At 44.0% G+C, this 14,619-nt stretch overlaps 4 protein-coding genes across 4 annotated transcripts; 2 read left to right on the top strand and 2 right to left on the bottom strand.

Moving 5' to 3' along the window:
- Positions 1–463: 463 nt before the first annotated feature.
- F5147DRAFT_776264 (uncharacterized protein) lies at positions 464–2,811 on the bottom strand (the record flags this gene model as incomplete). The annotated part of the gene is made up of 8 exons (XM_041441832.1): positions 464–534; positions 584–1,109; positions 1,161–1,627; positions 1,685–1,849; positions 1,904–2,019; positions 2,068–2,196; positions 2,249–2,568; positions 2,635–2,811. 8 exons carry the CDS (start codon positions 2,809–2,811, stop codon positions 464–466), a joined length of 1,971 nt encoding a protein of 656 aa, XP_041290199.1.
- Positions 2,812–3,283: 472 nt separating this feature from the next.
- On the bottom strand, positions 3,284–4,926 carry F5147DRAFT_654980 (uncharacterized protein; the record flags this gene model as incomplete). Its single annotated transcript, XM_041433925.1, has 7 exons — positions 3,284–3,374; positions 3,405–3,767; positions 3,816–3,949; positions 4,001–4,408; positions 4,460–4,663; positions 4,715–4,843; positions 4,924–4,926. 7 exons carry the CDS (start codon positions 4,924–4,926, stop codon positions 3,284–3,286), a joined length of 1,332 nt encoding a protein of 443 aa, XP_041290198.1.
- Positions 4,927–10,621: 5,695 nt separating this feature from the next.
- On the top strand, positions 10,622–10,798 carry F5147DRAFT_551132 (uncharacterized protein; the record flags this gene model as incomplete). Its single annotated transcript, XM_041430404.1, has 1 exon — positions 10,622–10,798. A coding segment is annotated over one exon (177 nt), but the record flags the coding sequence as incomplete, so codon positions are not given.
- Positions 10,799–10,810: 12 nt separating this feature from the next.
- Positions 10,811–14,418, top strand: F5147DRAFT_654978 (uncharacterized protein; the record flags this gene model as incomplete). The annotated part of the gene is made up of 14 exons (XM_041433924.1): positions 10,811–10,967; positions 11,145–11,155; positions 11,216–11,331; positions 11,756–11,918; positions 11,971–12,116; positions 12,170–12,564; positions 12,616–12,798; positions 12,868–12,979; positions 13,210–13,766; positions 13,806–14,051; positions 14,134–14,229; positions 14,289–14,315; positions 14,338–14,355; positions 14,408–14,418. The coding sequence occupies 14 exons, from the start codon at positions 10,811–10,813 to the stop codon at positions 14,416–14,418; spliced, it is 2,238 nt and encodes a 745-aa protein (XP_041290196.1).
- Between the last annotated feature and the right edge of the window lie 201 nt (positions 14,419–14,619).

Here is a 14,619-nt window from a genome sequence, read left to right as displayed (position 1 = left end):
ATTTACCTGTGTAGGAACCAAGCTGGCCAGTTTGTAAGTCATAAACTAGCCTACTGGCCGTCCTGCATTTACCTGTGTAGGAACCAAGCTGGCCAGTTTGTAAGTCATAAACTAGCCTACCGGCCGTCCTGCATTTACCTGTGTAGGAACCAGGCTAGCCAGTTTGCAGATATTAAACTAGCATACTGGCCATCCTGCATTTACCTATGTAGGACCCAGGCTGGCCAGTTTGCAGGTATTAAACTAGCATACCGGCCGTCCTGCATTTACCTGTGTAGGACCCAGGCTGGCCAGTTTGCAGGTATTACACTAGCATACCGGCCATCCTGCATTTACCTGTGTAGGAGCCAGGCTGGCCAATATATATGTACATAGAGCGAGGAAAGCCAGTTTATACTCAAGTCTTAACTTATCACCAGCCAATGCCCAAGTCTAGACAAGCATATGCAATTACTGTACAAGATTAACTAGCAATGAAGACAATGAAGGATATGAGATCATATCTTCTGGTTTCTCTTAGAGGGTTGCCTTGCCCTACCTGATCTATGAACCTCAGGCTCAGTCCTAGGCTTCTTGGACTTACTTGATGAAGCATGGTGAATGGCTCTCTTCCTCCCTTTCTGCACCACCTCTTCAACCTCCTGCTCCTGCTGTTCTTCTCCCCCAACTACATTCTCCTCTGACTCGACATCCTTCTCCACCACCCCTTCATCATCTACCACCAACCTCACCTCATCATCCTCATCACTGAGTCCCTCCTTTGTCAGCCTCTCAATGTGACCAACGACTGAGCACAAGACTTCCCGGACAGCATCATCCAGAGTGACCAAGAACTGTAGATCAATAGCAGAATGAGGTAGGTAGAAAGGGGTATTGGGATCAGCCTCATCCTCCTCATACTCTATCACGCGCTTAGACTCCCTATAGAGGAGCCCAATTCCTAGTACTACTGGCATTGCAGATGGCGGTCCTGAGATTGGACATGTTTGTAGCTTGTTCAAGCTGGCCACCAATGTCATATATGATGTGTGAATGTCCTCAGGAAGATAAATTCCATTCCAAGACCAGTCAGCCCAGGTAGGCAAATCTTGGTGTCGCTCTGAAATTGGCTGTTGGACATATAAGCCATAAAATTGAAAACAGCACCAAGTGACACTAACCTTCTGATTGGCTAATATTGCCAGGTCCCTAGTGGCATCTACAAGCTCCAAGTAGTTTTCACTCTTGCTAAGGGTTTCTAAAAATGTGTATCGGTCATTGATGGCAACATCATCTGGGGTGGTCTCATGGGTGTGAGCGGCCGGATGTGTTGTACATTCTGTGAAATGAGAGGCAAAGGAAGCCGGCCGGTCTTGATCTTCTTCATCTAGGGCGCTCACTACTTTTGTCTTGGACTTCCCAGTGACCCGCATACCAGCATCCCTAGCCTTTATAAACACAACAAGCTTCTTATTTGCAGTAGAGGGTCGTTCCCAATGCATCCATAGACGATTTACTTCCTCTGTCTTCATATGAGAAGGGTCTTTGACCACAAATCCTGTGGGAACTGAACCAGGTGCCAAATAATTGGACGGACTGGCAGTTATCACGCCCCAAGGTACAGGTCTAGAGCCACCTGTGCAGACTTCTACAAACCATTGAGTCAATCAAATATCATGCATATATTGAAGACATTAGATCTTACTGTATGAAGTATGAAAGATACTTCTAATCAACTCCTGTTGGCCCTTGAGGCCAATACCATCACGAAGAGGAAGTTTTGCATATCCATCATCGTCTACTATGATTTCAGGTAAGACAGGTCCATCCTCACTGTCTGAAGCCACACGGTCTGAATCCTCTGAAGGGTCTATCAATTTAATAGTTAGTGAGCATGATATTTAAAATCAAATGAAACACGTACAAAATTCAGTCTTAGACCATTCTCCGAAGGATTCAAATCCATTCGAAGCCCACTCCTTAATACCACTTGAGCTCACAGAAAATTTTTTCTTAGCATTCTGAGGCGTAGTTTCGTGTCTATAGTTTAGTTAGTCTTGAGATTTCCTTGTTGATTTGATGACTTACAGACTAACAGACAATGTCTGACTAGCTTTTTTCTTATGACTAACAAGCATTACTACGCGACAACCCATGGTGTGCCGAATTTGCTCTGCAAAATCTTCCAGAGTTTTCTTGAGGTTGTTCTTACGGTATCTCAAGCCAAAGTGTTAGACTAGAATAACTGTAGATTTGAAGTCAAACTTACATTGCCTGAGTTTCTTCTGGTGCCCCCTCCTCATTCCATTTCTTCATGGCAAACTTGACCTCCTGCTGTTGTGAAGGTGTCATGTTGTTGAACCATTCCCTGGCATTCCCAGTGCGGTACTTGATTGAATACTCCAAGCCTTTACTCTGTTGTTGGGCCTTGTCATATGTGTCGATCTCCTGCTTAGATAATTTCTGTGCCACGTCCCACTCAGACAGGGGTTTCTTATAGAAAGATGCTTCTCTTGGGCGACTCGCTGCCTCACGTTCGTCTGCCTCTTCCTTGTCTTTCAGACTTTTGGCATAGTATTCTTTTATTGCCTGTAGGTAACATTTATGTATATCATCAGACAACTAAATACATGTACAGTATAAAAATCTTGTGACCTTTTTCAAGGAAGTAGGCAAGGCAATGGGTTCCTCTTGCTCATCTCGAGCAGCTAGTATGGCCCTCCAAATCTTCCTCACCACAGGTTTTCCAACAGACGAGGAACCTGCAGCAAAAATGGCCTTAGAGTGAAGGTCGAGAATTGGCTTAAAGGCAATAGACCAGTCGGTAGACATTGTAATTGATTCAAGATAAAAATTGCAGGTAGGCTGGTACAGGCGGTAGGAGGGTGGCTAGCCGAAATTAATTTGAACACCCATGTTTATCAACAATAACGCGTGACTTATGAAGTCACGCGTTATTGTTGATAAACATGGGTGTTCAAATTAATTTCGGCTAGCCACCCTCCTACCGCCTGTACCAGCCTACCTGCAATTTTTATCTTGAATCAATTATCAAATTGGATATATTGAGATGGTCAAATTCACATCAAGTAACAAGATTAAAGGCACATTATACTTCCATTGAGTGGTGGAGTTAGACTGTGTAGATAATAGACAAATTCACATCAGGTAAAAAGATCCAAAACACGTTATACTTCCATTGAGCGGTGTGTAGATAATAGATGAGGGTAATCTAATCAAGTAAGATGAAGAAAAATAAAACATGAAGGGATGTACGAAAAAGCTAAGACAAAATAATTGTATCCTAATCCTCATCCTCATCAGGGATACCAGGCATGGGCCTCAAGACAACCGAAATCCAGCAGGAGCCAGGTCTTTTGCCTGGCAAAAGGATCCTGGAATGAGGTGGTTGTGAGAATACATACTTTTTCCTACATTGGCCATTCTTGCATTCAAAGATGTAATCTTTGTGCATGTTGACAGAACACCAGGCATTACTCCACCCACACTGTGGGCACTGGACTGGCAGGTACTGACCCCAAGGGCGAAGTTCGGAATGCGTCCAGGCGAACTTGGTAACAGCCAACGAACCTGAGTTGTCAGGCATCAGCAAGAACACGTCAGTGTGGCGCCCAAGTTTGTAGGACTGGCCCAACATGTCAGGGAAGACGGTGTGAATGGGCAAACACTTGATGATGACCAGCTCCGCGAATGCAAGCAAAAGGTGCGTGGCGAAACTCGGCTGAAAACGAACAGCATTAAAGCCAATAGTGGCTGTGATGTGATGACTGTTAGGGTTAGTTAGTATTTGCAAAGATAAGATCAAATGGACTTACTCTATGACCGCCTGTTGCAAGCCTGAAAAGGAAGTGATGTTGTTGATGAGCACGCCACACGAAAACAGCCATAAGTATGATTCCACGGCACCATGAATCAGGGGATGCCAAGGTGAAAGCAGAACATCGAGAACCTTTGGTGTCAAATGAGCAAATACAATGTTAGTCAAAAAAATGCCACTTACAGAGTGAACACGTGCCGAAACGTATGACTTCTTGTTGCCCTCGTACCCAATAAATGGATCCCCATGCTCGTTGTTGGTGTGGTTAGTGATGGCGACGATGACACAAGCCCAGTTGGAGCTCATCAGCGACTGGACGATGGCAGTCGCCTGCAACCGGTACTCATCGATCTTTGAGGCATTGCCGATGTCGAACGCGACAGACTGAAATTCCAACCCTCCGCTGGGGAAGTATGGCCAAAGGAATTCGGAGGCCAGTTTGAAACAGCCGCCGGTGACGTCGTGGTCGACGAGGACGAGATGGAGCATGAGCGTGGGTGCCGAAGACAGTTGGGAATGGAGTGAAACCTCCAACGTAGCACGAATGTGGAGGAACGAAGGAAGGAGCGGTTGCCCCTTCCTGTAAAAACCCTATAAAATGAAGTTAATGTTAGTTAGCATGAAATAAACGAAAAAACTTACAAAATAGGGCGACTGAGATGCGCGCCCATGTCGTTCCATGCCAACGTGGCAAGATATGCAGATGAACGTGACGTCATCGGCCTGCACCGCGCGTGCACTGGCAGGCGGGATGTTCATGCAGTTTGAACACATCACCCGCGGACAGGTGCTGCAGAGGAAGAGGCAATCTTCCCCTACAGAACTGTCTCTGCAGATGAGACAAAACTGCAAATAAAGATGCATGTTAGTGCAAATAGTAGGTAACTAATCACTTACCTCGTTGTGTTCAGACAGCTCTCTCACATTCAGCTCACCCGGCGCAGTGACCACTCCAGTAGATGCCGGCAACGACAAGGCAATTCGTGGCGCGGTGCCACCGGTGGACTTCTTGCATGTTTGTTTAGACTTTACCATGGCAAGTAGTGAAGTTAAGACTAATATAGATATATCAAATTAGTAAATGACATGAACCAAATAACACTTACCATTATGTACTTTAAACAAGCGCAAAGAGAAGATGGACAAGTCAAAGTTTGAACGTTTGAACGTTGGTTGATTGTGTCACGTGTCAGTTTGTTGTTATTTGTAAAGTCACATGATGATCAACAATGAAACAATGAACTGTGCCACAGCGACACATGGCTAATCCACAATTCCACGCGTCGCGTCAAAAAATCCACTCAACATGTGCCGGTGCGCCGGCACGTGTTGATTTTGTGGATTTTTTGACGCGACGCGTGGAATTGTGGATTAGCCATGTGTCGCTGTGGCACAGTTCATTGTTTCATTGTTGATCATCATGTGACTTTACAAATAACAACAAACTGACACGTGCATATGAACAACAACAATCAGTTCTCACGGTTCAATCTCTCCTTTCGTCTTACCTTCATCATTCCCCTTCATTCCTACTTTATTTCTGTCAGTGCCGTTACTCAAGGGCGACTTCTGGCATACTCCTTTGGGTTCTTGCAGACTGCAGCTGCAAGAATTCAAAGGTACTACCCTGCAGTCGCCCTTCAAACATAGTAAGTTCAATTTTTTTTTGGCGCGCCTACTTACTAATTGTTTTCATTTACATATACTCTCTTTCCCTTGGGGTCTCGCAAGGTAAGTACTTCATTTCTCGCACCCGCTTGCTAATGTCTGTTATACATAGGATTTTTGATACTTAGGGATGGCGCAATGAGAGCCACCTTTCCTTTTGCCTGCAGTCGCCCTTCCAACATAGTAAGTTCAATTTTTTGGCACGCCTACTTACTAATTGTTTTCATTTACATATAATCTCTTTCTTTTGGGGTCTCTCAAGGTAAGTACTTAATTTCTTGCACCCACTTGCTAATGTCTGTCATACATAGGATTTTTGATACTTAGGGATGGTGTTACAGGGATCTGTAACACCTACTAGAGCCCCAGCTCTCCCTACGCCTGCCCCCGCTCTGCTAGACTCCCCGCGCGGCGGTGCGCCGCCTGCGCCTAGAAAGACAGCGGTCTGGACCGCTATGACCCCGCCTGGCGCTACGACCCCGCCCCTGGCCTAGACGGCCTTGTACCTGAACCATGGAGGCTGTACGCCTCATGGTCACCCTAGATCAGCGCATGCATACCACATGTCGCTTCATGAAGATCCGGAGCGCGCTTGGCGCTTCCTGTACCTATGCGCAGCTGCCCTTGGCGCAGCATGCTTGATCAGAGGTTAAGCCTCATGTATCTTATCTGAACCTCATGTCTGGCTATCATAGATTTACGATATACTATTGATTACAGACTGAGCTAGAATACTTGTAGTACTTCCCTATAAGTAGACACAGATTATTGTACTTAGACTTTACTTTAATCTACTAGGTTCATTCCCAGAACTTGCTCATCTAAGCCTTAACCAGCTTCCTTGTGTGAGACCGCACTTCTAAGTCGCCCCCATACGACTTAGCACGTATCCGCTAGCCCTGCATCTCGACGAGCGCCGTCTTACCGAGATCGCCGGAGGAATCCTTGACGTTCTGTCAAGGCTAGACCACGCTCAGCTTCAGTAGACTCACTCGAGTCGTCGCTGAGAAGACCTATCCTAGTTCGCACACGCCGACCTACGGTCAGCGTAACAGATGGCGCAATGAGAGCCACCCTTCCTTTTGAGCACCCCCTAGTTGCTCAATGGTAAGTCCTCCTTCTCTCACATCTGGTTGCTAATCTTTGTTCTATTTAGTATTATACTTACGGTTTTTGACTTGGGCTGGCCCAGTTAAACCTCTACTCAAACGGTAAGTCCTTCTTCTCTCACATCTGTGGGCTAATGTCTATTTTATTTAGTATTTTGCTTATTGGGACTAGCACAGTGCATGCCACTTGTCAGTGGCTCCTGCTTCTTGGAATTGGCAGTAGCGCAGTGCATGCCACTTGTTAGTGGCTCCTGCTTATTGGGACTGGGGCTCAGCGCAGTGCATGCCACTTGTCAGTGGCTCCTGCTCCAACTTTTTCATAGCCTGCTCCAACTTTTTCAATAGTCTGTTCCGACTTTCTAACAGTGGTAAGCGCTCAATTCCTGATGACCTTAACTGATCTGTTTTGTTCTCTAGACTGCTAAACCTGCCGGTACTTTTGTGTGGCAAGCGCTCTCTAGTTAAGTGTTAATCTTGTCTTAAATTTCGGTCTAACGTTTCTACAGGACAAATTTGTATTTTATTATATATATATTTGCTACATACATTTTCACCTGGAGTGTTGAGGCTTTGGTGAGGAGGGCCCCCTCATTGAAGTCTCGCCTCCCCTTTTGTATTTGTTACTTTATTTGTTTGCATACTTGTGGTAAAATTCACCTACTTGTGGTAAAATTCATTGTCACTCATACTTTGTAGTTGAAAATGTATGTTGATGGACGCACTTCATTTGCTGCTGGCTGAAAAAGTCACGTGACCGTGTGTATATTAGCAAAGAGCCTTATTAAGAAAGCAAGCGCAAAAGCACAGTAGTGTATAATAATAATAATAATAATAATAATCAAACACTGCACAGACCAAAGCAACAAAGCAACTATTATCTACTACATGTCTTAGATAAATAATGTGTTATGTAGATCTCAATTCTGCCTTGATGCGGCTCACCATTGACATGCTGAAGGACGCTATCATTGATTATTGTCTGCCAGTCAAAATATACTATTGGCATAGGCAGATGGTGGCAGAACACTAGGACAAGTAGCCATTACACCATATGATACAACCTTCCCTTCCTGGTCAGAAGGTTGATTCTTCTTTGAAATTGCCTTCTGCAGCACACTAGCATATTTTGGACTGACGGACATTCTCAATACCCTGCAGGCCGCTTAGAGGCTAGCCTGCCCTCAAAACTGTTCATGTTAAGAGTTCTGCCTCAGAGGTAAGTTGGCTACACCTATACTGCAGGGTATTGAGAATGTTGTCTTCGGTTAACAAAGAAAACATTTTCAATATCCTACAGTATAGGTGTAGCTAACTGGTTACCTCTGAGGCAGAACTCTTAACACGAACAGTTTTGAGGGCGGGCTAGCCAGTATATGTCTCAGGGGTAACCTCAGAGGTATCTCCCCTCCATGGTCAGAAGGGAAGAGTCAGCCTTCTGATGGTGCAGGGCAGTTTGTATCATATGGCGTCATTGCTACTTGTCCTGGTGTCCTGCCAACATCTGCCGGATGCCAATTTACTATTATACACTACTGTTATTGCAATTGCTTTCTTAATAAGTGAGTCCTTGCTGTCTCTCAAGGCGTTGAACTCCAGCTGGAAGTGTCTCCTGCTATTTGAGACAGGGATCCCACAGTGTAGTCCCAGATTCAGAATATCATTCATTCTTCTGTGGTAGTCTGCCAATATTAGTCTTCACTCTTCCACATCTGAGCGAGTTATTACAGTACTAATTATGTCACACGGATCATGTCACAATCTGGGCAAGACTTCATTTAATCCGTCTTCCATCAGTAGATTCCATTCATATGTCCAAATTTGATTGCGGGACAATTTTTTCGGAATCATTTCATATAAGTTAAATTGAGTCTTGATCCGAATGAGCTGGTTGAAAATTTTCCTTGCTCACCATGGACCAACAAATGAGTCAATCAACCAAGCTGAGAGCAGCTCTGACCACAAGGATCAAGGAAATTATGGGAAAATCATCAGCAACAGGGATCTTCAGAGGGGGGATATTGCAAACTCACCTTCTACACAAAGCAAGGTGAGGTTATATTTAGGGCCTTATTTGATCCGCTCTATTAAATGGTCTCACTTAAGATTAAGAATTGGACATGAGCTAGACAGTTGCTTAGCAACACATGATGTCAACTTCCATACTTCTGGGTCAATCTCAGAATATGAGATCAATCGAGCTGCACTGACAGTTGCCCATGCAATGGTAAATCCTTGTGAGTTATTTCACTCTGCAAGATATCACCTGGTTTTAAATTCACATCATTTGCAGATTATGTGGATTGGGATGTTGACAGATTTGCCAAAATGACCAAAGTCTCTACACCTAAATCTGATGGTCCCCTCGCTAATACCGATCAGCTACCAAAGTACTTTTCTGCAGCTATGATCGGTAAAATTTCAGTACCAGCTACTATTGTGGACCGGCAAGGTAAAATTTTAACAATTTACTTGCCAAATATTCTGTCTTCTTCTCGGGTTGTATGTTCATTCTTCCTTGGGAATTCCCCTCATCAATTGATAAATTAAATTAGGAATATGTGAACTCAGCCACTAAGGGTTTACGGACTTTACTTCTTGAAACAATTACGTCCTCCACCCAACAGTCTTGGCGATCTCAAGGCTTTGTTGTCCCAGAGGGGGGTGGGGAATTTGGAGCAGGCAGAGTCACAGTATCACCAGCATATTTTATGCAAAGACACGAGGTATAGGCCAAATTTAGTGGTTGTTTAGCTACTTTTGACTTTGTTTGATTTCATTTGCAGAGACTGGAAGACCCAATGGTGACCTCGGCTTCCTATAAGTCTGTGGAAGTCCAAGAGTGGCTAGCTACTTTATCAGCTACTGAATCTTTCTGGAATGCCATTACCGCTGTATCGGCTCCAGATCTATTTGAAGCAGGCACCTTGGCAATCACTCGCATTATTCAGGAGCTTCAAGGTTCTGATAGAACATCGCCACCCATCTGTCATTGGCCCTCGATCTTCTCAGGATTGGAAATAATTGCAAATCATACAACTTTATCACACAGAGATTCTGGTGGCGCACCTTCCCTTTTTGATCTTCTGATTAGTTTAGGCAGTGGCCATGAGGCTAAGTTGACGTTAGCAGATGTTGGGGCCGAACTGGATTATTACCCTGGGACAATGGTCTTCATTTCCGGGAAGGTTTTACAACATTCTATTGGTCCATGGGGTCCAGGAGAAAGGCTTGTTATTGCCCATTTTATGAGGGATAAAATCCACTCTAGAGTCGGGGTATCCAGACCCCCCTTTCCAACACAGGCCTATTTTTTGAAGATGGTGGGGCAGCAGGATAGTTCTTGGTTGTGACAAGTAGATGATAAGGAAGGAGTGGTTCTTGGAGGAGGAGGGGTGGAATGGGACAAATCAAGTGTTTGACAGTATACCTACTAGATTAGTTGATGCGCTCTAGTGATTCCTATGAATGATTTCAACTATCAAAAATAGAATGTTGATAATATCAATTTTTTCCCCCACACGTAACCCTATGTCTCCCCAGAAAAAAACTCGACTCAAGGCAGCTACATTTTCCTTCCAAGGAAGAGGTCGTTTGTCTAAAGGCAAGGACCTTGATGTTGCCTATGTGTCTCATAAACAAGTCATTGGAAAGAGAAGGAAGCCAACCTGGGTGGAATCATGCGCTGATAGCCTTTATGACACTGCCCCAACACCATCTCCATCCTCCAGCCCTCGTAAATGTATTAGAGAAGACACTCAAGGGTTGCAAAACAGTCATGAAGATTTTGATAGACAAACCCTTGGTGACTTTGTTTCTTATGTAGAGAACTCACAAAGAAAAACCAAGGCAAGCATAGTGATTCAGTGTCTTTTAATGATGTACTAAATAGAGATTATTACGACCAGACACAAATGACTTTATCCAAGAATATCTGCCTTTCCGAGACTTGTACTTGGATATTCTCCTTGACTTGGAGAAACCCTCCAATGTATCCCAGTGCCAGTCTTGTCAGATTAGTGAAGGGAAATTCCGCTGTTTGACTTGCAGTGGAGATCAGACATTCTGTCATTCTTGCATTGTCAATGCTCACCAGTTTTTGCCCTTCCACAAGGTTCAAGAGTGGACTGGGAAATGCTTCAAAGACACATCACTTGAAGAATTAGGTTTTATCTGGCATATGGGCCATGGGGGACAATCATGTCCATTTTCTGATGACATGCATGCATGGGAGAATATTCCAATGGACGCAGAGGCCGATTTCCCACCGACAGAGACAGTTCATGGTCCAACTATACCAACCAAGTTGACCATTGTACATTCCACTGGAGTGTTTTTGCATAACATTGTCTGGTGCAGCTGTCCTGGGGTCGATTGTCAGCAGCATTTGCAATTGCTGAAAGCTAAATTATTTCCAGCAAGTACCACTTGACCACAGACTGCCTTTACTTTTGATGTCTTAAATCATTTTCTAATTGACGCACTGGAGTGCAAGACTTCAGCATCCAGCTTCTTTGAAAAAATCTGTCGCATGACCAATAACTGTTTCCCAGATACTGTTCCTGTAAGTCTTATAAGTCTTCTTGGTGAAAGTTAAACTAACAGTACCAATTTGTTTTTCTAGAATAGATATCGAGAACTCATGAGAGTGTCTCGACTGTGGAGAGACTTGATGAGTCGAAAATGGTTTGGGTTTGCCCATAATGATGAGCAGAAACCGGACAAGGGTGATCTGGCTTGGTTTTGCCCTGCTTGTCCACAGCCTGGGATTAACCTACCTCCTGACTGGCAAGCCAGATATGAAAGGCAAGTCATTTATCTATGGTCTCATTCTAAGGAGAGGCGGCTTAATTTCCCTACTACACTTGAGAATATCATACTCACTGGCTAGCCCTACACTGCATAGTGTACAAGAGCTCCGGCCGGGTTGACTTATGTTCTAATCAAGCTGGCCAGCATGATATAGACTGGATGTAAAACCAGGCCGGCCAGCACATTAAATTGGCTTGCTAGCTTGACACAGATAGCATGCATAACCGTGCTGGCCGGTTAAACTGAGGTGCATAGATGTCACCCAAAGACATGCCAGCCAGAGTTAGTTCGGAGAGAAACTTCTACTTTATTTTTTGCACTTTTTTAACCTTATGCTTACCTGTTTGTACAGTTGGCTTGTTTCACAAAGATATGTGGTAGACGGGAACTTCACTGCTCAGCATATGGTAATAAGAAAACCACAGTTGGACATTAGTTTGTCAGACGGGCTTGGGTATATGGTGAAAGATCATGAATACCAGACTCATCTGTCATCGGCTGTAGAAAGTAAAGAGGTGAGTTGGCTCATGACAACCACTTTTCCTTATGGCTTCACTATCTTTGTAGCGGTCTTCTTGCAGCAATCATCGTGCAGTAAATGCAGCCAATATCAGCAGGAGCAATCTTCGAGCTACAGGTGTAGGAGCAACTGCTTGTGCTCGACATGGATGCTTTGTTCCTCATAGTATAGTTGATTTTCAGAAGGGTGAAAGGTCTGTGTATGTCCTCCAAATCAACATGTTATGCAAGCTCAGGTAATTTTTAGACACATGAATATCGACTACTCAATATGCAATGCATTGAATTATCATTCAGCTGGTATAGACTCTTCCCTCATCATTTATGATGTGGGGTGTCAGTGGAGCATTAATTTTCTACAGAGAGTAGCCCAGAGCAAGGGCTTGTCTGTACCTGAAAATATGCACATTGTTCCAGCAGTTGGAAAATTCCATCTTAGCGCTCACAAATTGGCTTGCTTTGCAAGGTACAGCCTCAACTTTATTCAAGGGGCTGGACATGTTGATGGGGAGATTTTGGAGACTCTGTGGGCACCATTCAATAAGATCTCCCCAACTGCTCGGTCAATGAGTCAGGCACACCGTCAAGAAGTTCTTGATGATCATATGCGAGACTCAAACTGGAAAAAAATAGTGGGAATAAGTAAGCACTCCAAATTTTGCATTTGATAAAGCTTGAAAATTGAGCTTCCAGTGAAAACTCTCTTGAAAAAGTACAAATGGGCTCTCAAAGGTGTTGATGACACAAAGTCTCCCTTTGACGAGCTCACTCTGTCTCTGGACCCTGAGAAGATTTTGATGTGGAAGATCGATGAGAAAAAGGCCATGGAACAATGTGGAGAGTATCTTGACATCTATCAGTTGCAGATGAACAAAGGTAAGTGAACTCTGTCTAGTTGTGAGGCTGCTATTCTTGTATAGACGTCTAATCAGTATTTGTATCTAGCTCCAACTATGGCAGAGATTAGACTCAAATTAACTGAGTCTGAGAATACTGACACTGGCAAACCTGGGACAGTCTCTTGGCTCATTACTGGCATCAATCTGGAGGATTTACAGTATGTAACCAATACAAATAGAGAAACAGTTTGACTTAGTACTATTTTAGGGATGGACTAAGGGCAGATATTTGACAACTTCCTACTAATGCAACCCCAGGACAGAAAGCTTCTATAGAAGAGAAGTGACAGAGATTGACAGCTAGGATTGCTAAATTTCATGAAACAGCTGATGCCATGACTGCTGGTATGGATCTTGGAACTGCAACAGTGCATTCTAACAATCCTAGATTCTGCTATGCAGGTCATGATGAAAATGTTTGGGGAGAGGTCTCAGATGAAGAGATCTCAGAGTATATTGATGAAGAAATCTTGGCTGAAGAGATGGGTATCTGGATGCCATCATCAGTGCCCTACCAGGATGCATTGGCTCTCGGACTGGGTCCCCTCCAAGTTGAAGAATTAGAACTTCGAAAGGGCCAAGCCAATGACTGCCTCAAAAAGCTCCGAATGGCCCTTGGTCATAAGGCCATCATCTATCGTCAGTATTTTCGAAGTGCTAATTCAACATGGGCTGGGACTAGGTCAAAGCAAGAAGCTCAACGCTGTCAGCTCAAAATTGACAAGTGTGTAAGAAGCTATCAGAGGGCAAGGTCAGCAATGGAAGGTCTAGGCATGGACAAAGCCACCTTGGGGAGTCTTTATCAGCCAATATCGCCTACAGAGCTCAGTATAGACAAAGAGGTGACAGAAGAACATAGATTTGGACAAGGATCAGACAGGCTGGCTTGGTTTTGGAGGGGAAATAATGCAAGCCAAGGTCAAGACGATGCCTGGATAGATGAATGTAAGAAAAAATATTTATCTCTATGATATGTCACTAAAGCTCCAACCGATCTAGTCTACAGGGTGAACTGGTTGAAGGCTAAGGCTAGATGGAATAGATGGCAAGAGGAATTAAGGCTGGTAAGACATGAAATGGGTTGGACCATAAACTGGTTCAAGTACCACCAGAATGAATGGGAGAGAAGGGGTGGCCAAGCCACCAGACCTGGTCATCAAGCCTATGCTTATCAGCAGGTCTTGATGTGGGGAAGATTTGTTGAGGAGGCGGAGAAAAATTTCAATGGATGTCAATTTATACTTTGATGTGGTATACTGTCTTTGCTAGGAAAAATATGACAGGATAATTCTCAATGCTAATGAATGACAAGGTAGCCTAGCTAGCACTAGCTCCACTCTATGTAGTCCACAGCTGGCCAAGATAATTGTATCTAAGATATGGACTGGCCAGATGGTTCCTACAGCATGTATGTACATGGCTGGCCCTTATAAGAGTATATAACTAGCTTATATCTACCCTATGCAGTCCATGTAATTCTGATACCAATAACTGGTTAGCCTTGATTCTACAATAGACAGAATCAAGTCGGCCGGTATGAAATGTTGAAACCAATAACCAGCCAGTCTTGATCATACATGTTGTAGGAACTATCTGACCAGTATACATATCTGAAACCAATGACTGATCAGCCTTGATTCTACTATTGTACAATTAAACCGGCCAGGATGCAATATTAAAACTGATAACTGGCCAGTCTTGATTCTACATGCTGTAGAAGCTATCTGGCCAGTATGAAATTCTGTAACTAATGACAAGTATAGAAATCTCAAACCAATACTTAGCCAGGCTTGATTCT

Source organism: Suillus discolor (assembly GCF_016758755.1).
Source record: "Suillus discolor strain FC423 chromosome Unknown F5147scaffold_47, whole genome shotgun sequence".
Taxonomy (NCBI): Eukaryota; Fungi; Basidiomycota; class Agaricomycetes; order Boletales; family Suillaceae; genus Suillus; species Suillus discolor.
Note: the sequence above shows the minus strand (reverse complement) of the source record. Positions and strands in the feature narration are given on the sequence as shown.